General features: G+C 36.4%; 1 protein-coding gene across 1 annotated transcript; it reads left to right on the top strand.

The window, feature by feature from the left end:
• The first annotated feature begins 6,990 nt into the window (after positions 1-6,990).
• Positions 6,991-7,850, top strand: LOC119071325. The gene is made up of 2 exons (XM_037176210.1): positions 6,991-7,267; positions 7,347-7,850. The coding sequence occupies exons 1-2, from the start codon at positions 7,121-7,123 to the stop codon at positions 7,734-7,736; spliced, it is 537 nt and encodes a 178-aa protein (XP_037032105.1). The 5' UTR covers positions 6,991-7,120; the 3' UTR covers positions 7,737-7,850.
• Positions 7,851-10,327: the final 2,477 nt, after the last annotated feature.

Genomic DNA, 10,327 nt, shown 5'->3' with positions numbered 1-10,327 from the left:
AGATAGGAATAGTTTCTCTCAATTTGTTATTCGCATTCTTAGCATGGCTCATCGATTAGCTTATCAACATGTCATTCACATACAAAAGAGAAAGAATGATGAGAAATTGAAATGCAAATTCGGGTTCTCACTCAGCCTCATCGTTTAGACATTCGAAAATTCAGTCCCCATGCATTAGCTGATCCTCATTGGGATGGCAACTTCTCATTTCCGTTTACTGAACGGTCAATTTTAAAAGAGTGGGCACAACAACACACTAGTCTGCTAGTGAATTTAACTTCAAAAAGGATGATTTCTCAGGGCTAAATTGTTATTTGAATTCTGTCAACTGGGATCAGCTGATGTAATTCTGTCAACTGGGATCAGCTGATGTTAAACGTGTCTGACGTAGACGTTACTGTTGACCTCCTCTATGAAACGCTGCTAGCCGGCTTCGAAAAATACGTACCGCTTAAGAAGAAAGTGACGATTGACGAACCGCCGTGGTACAATCAGCGTCTGAAGAACTTGAAAAAAAAGGACGAGCAAAGCTACACGGAAAACTCATATATGCACCCCAGACGAAGAAATCGGGAACAGCTTCACGATTATAGAACATTAGTTGTGTGCTGCATATTGATCTGAGGATCATACAATGCCCGCCTAATGAATATTGTTGTTGTGTGCTGGATATTATTTTTCAGCGTGCAGGTCTTAGCTGTATGCCTGTTTTATAATATAAAATGACGCCATTTTTTTCAATTCAATAAACAACCTAATTTATCGTTTAATAGAAGAAATTGATTTAATTAACTTTATCAATTTTATTTGCGTTAGCAAAAAAAAAAACAAAAAAACTTTTTCAATCTTTTTTTTTATTTTCAATTTTATTATTATTATTTGTTATTAGCCGTAGATTTATATTTAAATTCATCATATTAAATTGCTAACAGAATTTTTTTTTTTTTGCTTACGTTTTTTCCGGTCACCCACCCAAGTACGGACCGCGACCATCGATGCTTAACCTCAGTTTCTGACTGCGCTATACTGCTTGCATATAGTGGCAGTCTTATTTCGAACCGTTGTTACTTTGCTTTATGCAGCACACAGGCATATTTATACCTGCATGCTGAATATTGACTAAATGAATAAAGTCGTCCGTATTTAAAATGGGTTATGCAACAACATTTAATTGAATTTATTTTCTATGAAATGTAGTACTTCTCCCCACTAAGCAATGTCATCGGATATTATTATTTTAATTCTGAGCCTGGTTCTGAATTAGAGGTTTTTTCAATCGTTCTACAAAAAAACTGTTCACATTAAGAGGCATAATTGTTCCTCCTCAGACACACTCCAACATGATTCTTCTTAACAATTGATACTTGCTCCATCCAACGATCACAACTCAAAACAACTAGGAAATTCGGAAAAGCGCAATAATTTAAATTTGAACACACAAAATTTTGACTAAAATATGTAGATTTTCTGTTACTTATTTAGTGAAATCAATTTCTACAATGTATGCACTGGTAATCAGCGTATAATAAAGGCTGAAATCGTTTAAATTATCAAAAATTTATTTTATTATTTAGATCAAAAATTTGGCTGCCCATATGTCCCCTTTACTGAAAGTAGCATTTTAATCGAAATGACATCATTTTTGAAATCATTTTTCGGAAATGATTCGATTTAGTGTGACGCCATTTTATTATATTTTGATAATGCTTAAACCTATTGCAGTTTGTTTTTTAACATTTGTGAAACTTAAAGATTTATTTTAAAAATTTGTGACCGCAATTCTAACCGAATCAGTGGCAGCTTTTCATATAATACGCTCTTGTGTTGTGATATTTTTGGTGTTGTCAGGAAAGTGAGCAGTTTTGTGAAAATTTTAGCTCAAAACAGAGATACTTTAATTTCATTATTTTATCAAAATTTTATTAATTTCTGGAAAATGTAAGACCGCAATTCCAACGGCGAAAGTCCATATTACCTTTCTGAAGCATATTCGAATCATTTTATATGACTTCCTAAGAGATACATCGACAGTTTTCGGGTCGTTTTTTCGGGTTTTGTGGTAGGAAAAAGTGCCGATGCCTCTTAATAGTGAGCATCTATTACGCGAATTAATAAATTAAGATTGGCTCACCTAGTTTGTGTATATTACGTACGTGGAAGCACGGGGTTTCAGGGGGTTTCGAACATTTAGTTTTTTCATGTTGCAGATATTGCAGTGTCAAATTCTGTCCAAGATGTGACATACTTGCAAGGTATTGGTCTTTTTCACAAAGTATAATCAGCGTAACCTTCGTAAAAAGAATCTTGAATCTGACAAGAGCACGTGTGCCAACGTGTAAAAAACAAATGTTCAAAACCCCCTGCGATCCTCTTGTCAAACGGACAGTAAATCAATTCCATCATTTATTGCTGAATACCACCAACTATTTCTGTTAACATTTCAAAAGCGTTTAACACCGAAAATGGATTTAAAAGTTCGTTCGTCAAAATTTCTATTGAAATACATAAATGTAACATTATCATTGCATATTAATTCGGTAAAAATAGAAATAAATTTAAATGGAGGAATAAAATTAGATTTGATAATCATCTTTATGCGTATGTTCTTGAGATCTTCCTTTTATTTCATTAAAACAATAAATTTATTGTTGCATAGTCCGTTCTAAATACAGACGACTTTATTCATTTAGTCAATATTCAGCATGCAGGTATAGTTCGATAGTACCATTTAGTCAATATTCGGCATGCAGGTAAAGTTAAGTAATACATCCCACAACTAATTTGAAGATATAATTCAGCACACAGCAAATATATACCTGTGAACCTCACAATATTCCTACGAGCTGAATAATATTGTTGCCGGAACTATATTTTGAAAATATTCATATTACATGTTTATTGTAATACAACACACGGGAACATTATTCAGTCTGAAGCACACAACAAATGTCGAATTTGCCGAATTTTCCGTGTAGAAAACGTTTTAGTTTTGAGACTGACCCCGTGGAGAAGTCTAGGTTAGAGATGGTTTTCCTTTCACTGAGTAAAGAATTTCGCACTGTACGAGATTTAGCCTTTAGCAGATATCTGTCTAACACTGAGGATATGTTGATATCAGATCCGAAAAGATTTTGGTCCTACAAAGGGGTAGGGTAGTCTCGCACACCACACAATTCATGGTGTGCGAGACTCACCTCTAAATAGTGAATCTCGCACAATCATGACTTTTCGTTATATGTCGTAAAAGGACGCATACTATTTTGAAAACCGACACATTTTCTGTTCATGTGTTTTACTTGAGTTTCTGATTTCTCCATATAAAAATACATGCAAAATTCACAAAAAAAAAACACAAAACAGAAAATGTGTCGGTTTTCAAAAATCCGCGAGTGTATGTGAAATCGCGCAAGAAAACTGTAGGCTATCCCATAGAGGTAGACTACCAATATATGATTTTTCATTTTAATTTGTCAGTTTGTTCGGTTTGTTCTATTGAGAGGGCCCTTGGGCTATCTTGGGCTATCCTTCCATGATGCGCAGAGGTGATAAAAAGTCTTTTACTCCTATCGAAACGTGCAATCTCCTCGCTGAGTTCTTTGAAAGTGTCTACGTCGTTGACAGCGAAAATGAATCGGACTTATCTCGTAAATTTTACCCCATTGATAAACGTGTTTTTGTTGGTTCGATTTGTTTGACAGCTGATGGTGTCTTGAGCCAGTTAAGCGGTATTGATACCAGCAAAGGTGAAGGGCCTGATAACATCGCACCCATTCTTTTAAAAAACTGTGCTGAAAGTCTGTGTTCTCTTCTCCTCCGTATTTTTAACTCGTCTCTGTCAACTGGGAAGTTTCCTACTAGATGGAAATCGTCGTATGTGACACCGATTTTTAAAAGTGGGTCTAGAAGTGACGTTGAAAACTGCAGAGGCGTTGCTATTTTGCCGACTATCGGAAAGTTGTTTGAAGCTATTGTGACCAACGTTTTAACCGAGAAGTTTAATCGAGTGATTTCAAAGTCTCAGCATGGTTTTATGAAACGCAGGTCTACGTCGACGAATTTAGTTGAATTTGTGAGTCATGCCACTAAAGTGATGGAGTCCAAACATCAACTAGATATCATTTACGAGCGACGAAAACCACAGACTTCCACCGTATATCGACAGGTGTGAATCGATCAATGTTGAACCGCTACCTCGACGTAGAGTTAATGCGTGTGTTCTATTCGCTTCTGATCTTCTAAACGGAAATCTTGACGCCCCTCAGATAGCTAGGACCTAGGAAGATTGTGTTAAATCCTCACCCTACTCGTGCTGATGATTTTCTTGTTGTTGATGATCACAGGACAAAGTATGGATATCATGAACCGATAAATAACATGTGCAAAGAATTTAACCGTTTCTCACAGCTTTGGCTCCAGGGCATAACGCGTGAATCATTCAAAGCAACTGTAAAGATGTTGAAGATTCCAATCAAATTGAACGGTAAGACCAAGATATCATGATTTACACTGATTTAATCTTGCAATTATGCAATTATGAACCAATGGTCTTCTCTCTAATCCTTATCGATTAGTCTAATCTGGTCTCACGACTTCTAAATATTAAACTCCAAGTCTCATCGACTTGTGCAAAACCAATCTTATTCCTCCTTTCACAAAAAGAATCGCGAAGGCGTTATCCGGTCTTAGACACACACAACTCGCGCATAGAAAGAAACGATAGAGCTAAATCGTGAGTAAGGCAAAGCCCAGTTTGGGATCCATCCAAATAATGGTTTAGTCGGAGACTTCAAACATGGCACTTCATAACCAAGGTGACCCAACTGGATGGATCCCATGCTAGGTTGCAGTGGGAAGATGAACCAACTGCTTGAGCTCGGTTGCTAGGAATCTCGCGCCGCGTTATTCACAATAATTCACTTTTTGACACATTTTGTATAAGGAAGATGTCACTTTGTGAATTATTGTGAATGACGCGGCGCGAGATTCCTTAACACCTTAAGCTCATGCCGTGCACACAATTTTTCACCTAACTAGACAGGTTTCAATCTTAAGAGCAGATAATTTCACGCGAAAATAGTTATTTGCATCACTTGGATTGAAACCACGAAATTACAGCATACGTGTGAATTCGTATACCGAGAGAATAATTTTCGCATAAGTATGTATGTTTCGTCGAGAAGAATCATATACGTATGCAAAAATTATTCTCGTAGTATACGAATTCACACGTATACTGTGATTGAGTGGTTTCAATCCTTTCATGCACACAATTTTACGCGCATGTTCGTCACACCATGAAATACACAAACAACAAAACCAATAGTATATTTCAACATACCCCAATACACACAAGATCGAGTGTGTATTGGGGTATTTTGAAAGATATTTTTCTGTAATAGTGAGAGTGCACCAACATTCCTTCCCAGCCGTTACTTTCCTTCTCGACCGTTTACTTTCCCTACCGACCGATTCATATCATAGCTCACCAATACACTCTCACGTATACAGAAAATATAATACACACCGTTCAAGGTTGAGCTTGAATGTATAGAAGAAGAATGAGAATAAAAACGAAACCGAAAATACGCGATATAAAGCCGAACGAGTTGATCGTTCGATATGTATCACACTACTCTTTGATACAGAGAGTAAGCTCCGCCTTCCTATCAAATTTCTCTCTTTGACGAATAACATAAACAAACTCCACCATTAAGTAAAACATCGCCTGTATCCCTAGACCTGTTTGCAAGGTATGCTGAGAGAGAACTAAAAAAGTGTGGTTTCCGACAACTTTTGACTCGTGATATTCAGTGTTTTCATGGTTTGGCGAGTGTAAAAATAATTTTCTTCCTGAAGTACCAAAACCGTCACATTCACTCACCAAATTTAGTACCGAAAGAGCAACATTCTCCGACACTTTTTTCTCTCAATTTTCATTCCCGCTTATGTCATTTTCGATCCTATCTTTATTTTTTCCCAGATGTGTCATGTACTATAACAAATGAAAATGCTACACATGTGATATTAAATGCGATCTCGCATCAGATTTTGTGATATCGCATGCGATCTATCATTATATTTTGTTATATCGAATGCCATCTCGCATGTGATATTGTGATATCGCATGAGATTTTGTGATATCGCATACGATCTCGCATGTGGTATAGAGATCGCAGCTGAATATGGCGTGCAAATCTGTTGTTATGTTTTGTTCGGAATGTGACTTTGGTACTCCAGGAAGAAAAATAGTATACATACCACGGATCGAAAAGGTGTGTTTTAGACCACGGTGGTGAAAACGTCCTTGGTCTCCGCTCCGCTTCGCGTCGCTCCATCCCTGGACGTTTTCACCACCTGGGTCTAAAACACACCTTTTCGATCCTTGGTATGTAACATACTATTTTTTCCAAAAATGCAAGGGCCCTCTCAATAGAGCAAACTGACAAATTAAAATGAAAAATCGTATATTTAAATGTGTGTGTGACAGCTTCGTGTACAGACAGTAAGAGGGACTCTTAATGTCAAAAGTAAAGGGAATCAAAATGTCAAAAAAATACTAAGGTTGACGTTTTCGTTTTATTGGTGTGTGTGATATAATTTTTCAATAAATTTCGAGTCTACCTCTATGCAAAAATGTTTCCAAAAATAACGCATGAAAGCGAAAAATTTTTCCCGTGCTCTTCCTAACTTTTCCTTATACAGACAATGCCAAGTTTCAAGTCTCTAGGCCTTTCCGTCTGGGCTTCTATAGAGAGACAAACCAACAAACATTAAACTTTAATGTTAAAGTTTATTCCCTCGCCCCCTGGAATTCTAAGTGAACTTTTCATAAAAATAATTATGAAAATATTATTCAAGTTATTAATGTTTTGTGAAGCTGTGCACATTTTCGAAAATTCACTTACAGTCTATATAGTGAGTCTGAACGGTCTGAACGAGCATCTGACTTTTTTCTCCTGGGACCAGTTGATTGTCATGGGCGCTCGAGCAAAACTGACTGACAACAAAATAATACTTAACCTACTTACCAATATGATTTAAGACTAGATAGTTGCAAAGACTACGTTTCTTCGGATAAAAATATTCAAACTTCTTCTGAAAAGTACTGATAAAATCAAAAATGGGAGCTTCTGAATCTCGTTACGTGCTGATATACAATAGAATCAAAAATGAAAACATATTGTGCATCCTTGAATTTACCGATCAGAAAAGAGGGCCATTAGAAGCCAAAAAATGGCTCAAATACGATCGGTATGGTGATTCACCGGTACGATAAATTAAAGTTTTCATAAAATCATGGAAAATGTCAGAAACATTGTAAAAATTTTTTGAACTCGTAAATGTAGATGACAGTTCGAGTCGATGAGGATCAGTGGCCAGGATGGTCTTGGATGCCAGTGACTTATGGAGTGGGGACAGGATTCCCAGAATTAACTATCACAATCATCCGTGGAACAAATTACATTCGGTTCAACAGAAATGACGATATAGATCCGCATTATGATGGACGCAATTTTACCAACAAAATCGGAGAATTTGTGATGTTTGTGTACAACGATGGACTCAGAGTGGGACCAGAGCCAAAAGGATGGTTTTTCGGGAGAGGAACTGAAAATCGGAAACTCTATCCCTGGAAGCCAGTAAAACATTGTGTCACTATCCAACCTGTTGGATCGGATCGAACTCGTACTGACTACGTTCTTGATGACGAGAATAATGTTGTCGTCGAAAATTGATTTAAATTCATTGAGAAAATCACAATCGAATTTGCTTTAATATTGTTATTGCTACTAAGTTGAATTAATTTTTGAGTTTTCCAATAATAAACCACCAGGACCACTTCTCTAACACTTCTTCTAACATTTATGTAGCCGTCTGCTACTGCGAGACACAAACTTGGGTCGAAATTGGGCGAATTTTATTAAATTGTGAAAACTTCCGACCAAGATGGCTTCAAGAGGAATAATTTTTTCCACAGGTTTGTAGCTGGATAGCCCGCTTACCTTAGTGTTGTTTGTGTCGATCTTAGAAATTTTTGAAAGTCTGAAAAAATGTTAGACACTGTCCGATTTTAGGACTCATAATTTTATAACCAATGTCTGTTCGGTTGATAGAAAGCTGGTGTAGGGTAATCTGGTACACGGTGCTAAAACAACGCATTTTTCAACTACGTAAAAGGTGAACTCGCAAGCGATTTTTCGATACCAAAATTTTGTAAAAGGAGTCATTCAATCGATTGTAGGGCTAAAAAGCACTTAGTTGAAGAGTGCGTACTTCTGACACCGTGTGCCAGATTCCCCGATACCAGAGAGCTGCCTTGACTAAATAATTAAGGATGCTATTGTTGATGTGGTTAAGATTCCATTCTGTACTAAATTGTTAGTTCTTTCTGATTACTTTGACGAATCAAAATTTAAGGACGGATCCCGAACCATCTCATCAAACAAGACCGATGGACTAGGTCTCACCTAGTGATTTAACATTTGCATATAACAACAAAAAATTAAATACACAAAACCACATGTACATGCACATGTACATTCGTACGATTTCAGTAAGAAATAGCTATTTATCTACTGTAATGTGAAAATATTCATAATTGGACCTGCTTAGGCCTGAAAAAAGGGTTTAATCGTGCATCTTAGAAAATCGTTGTAACGATGATTGTAGGTTGTTTGGTTGTTCCATATCGATTCCTGATTCTAAATTGATGTGAGGCCAAGACGGCAGCTCAATGGTTCTCTGGTGAGCGGCCGTTACGTCCCTTTTTTTCTATGATTTTTCATTCGTAAGCGAGAAGAGATATCAATCCACTTCCAAAGGATAAGTTATAGAGAAAAGTCTGAAATTTATTTTTTGACATTTGAATCCAAAATGGCGGAAAAAATTTGGCAAAGTCGAAAAATATTTTTTTCTCAAAGGAAAATCTCTGAAACCGATTAGAGGTGTGCTCCGCCGCCGGCACCAAAAAATGACATCAGCCGCCGCCAGCCGCCGACAGTTTCCATCGGCTGGAGAAAAGAATAAATTAAGTGCCTAATTCAACTAAATATCACGATTTTAAATTTCTTTGAACTAAGCTCAGCTTTTATTTGAACGGTAGCAATCGCAAATCTTTGCTCTTAGCACAAAATGTCATTGAAAAGCATAATTTATTGTTTAATTACATGGATTATATTCCATCGATATAAAACGGTTGGATGAGTGTTGTAAAGCGCGTGGAATAATATGAAGTTTGCAATTTTCACGTATTATTGACGTAAAACATTCGATTTATAAGTCGATTGTCAACACAATTTAAATATGGAAATATTACTTGTAATTTGATCGTTTCACGTCGACTAAATTAAAAACGCAATCTGCCTCAATGCCATATTACAAGTAATACTAATATCTTGTGTTGAAATTTGTAGTTTTTGTAGTTTTGCGCGTGAAAATGTTTCCTGAGTTACGTATTTCCGCCATCATAATATTTATAATGAACCTTTCCGCTGTAAAGTTTTCACAAGCGGTCGTGTATGTATTCTTAAAGCTGATTATGAAAGACTGTTGATTGGGGCAAAAGACTCTACTTTTTACCGCACTCGTCAAATTCAATGAAATTTCCTAAAATTAATTAGATTCTTATAGTTCTGAATATTTTGTACTATCTGTAACAAAATGTCCAGACCTACATCTATGACTCTTTTGCGTTACTAAGAGATGGAGATGGAGATGGAGATAAACTCGACGAATACTATTAAAGTAATTAGGAAATACTATTGGCTGTTAACAATGAACTTTAGAAGTTTTGTTGTTCTTTCGACTATAAGATTAAAGATTATGTCTAACTATCTGTAAAAACATTGAATTTTGTATGTGTTTTTAGAATTTAAAAAAAAATTATTTGAAATCTATCGTTTTCGGCGCGGCGCCGCCGACACATTTACACTCGGCTAGCCGCAGCCGAGAATTTTTGACCGGTACACACCTCTAAAACCGATAGAATAAATAAATAAATAAATTTCACCAAAAAAAATTTAGACTTTTCTCTATAACTTATCCTTTGGAAGTGGATTGATATCTCTTATCGCTTACGAATGAAAAATCATAGAAAAAAAGGGACATAACGGCCTCTCACCAGAGAACAATTGAGCTGCCGTCTTGGCCCCACATCAGTTTAGAATCAGAAATCGATACGGAACAATTTGCAGGTCCACTACAGTGGTCAGTATCTAAATGAAGTAAAATTAACTCATTAAGACTTTGAAACTTCGATTTTAGTCCCATCGTTAATCCAAAATGATCCAAAGACGGCACGGAACACGGCACAATTATAATAATTTTA

This window comes from Bradysia coprophila (assembly GCF_014529535.1).
Source record: "Bradysia coprophila strain Holo2 chromosome IV unlocalized genomic scaffold, BU_Bcop_v1 contig_144, whole genome shotgun sequence".
Taxonomy (NCBI): Eukaryota; Metazoa; Arthropoda; class Insecta; order Diptera; family Sciaridae; genus Bradysia; species Bradysia coprophila.
This window is presented reverse-complemented; position numbering and strand designations above follow the sequence as displayed.

Coding starts and splice junctions, on each gene's coding strand:
- LOC119071325 (XM_037176210.1), top strand. CDS start 7,121: ATGGGAGCTTCTGAATCTCGTTACGTGCTGATATACAATAGAATCAAA. Junction 7,268..7,346: donor ATCGGTATGGTGATTCACCG/GTACGATAAATT, acceptor TCGTAAATGTAG/ATGACAGTTCGAGTCGATGA.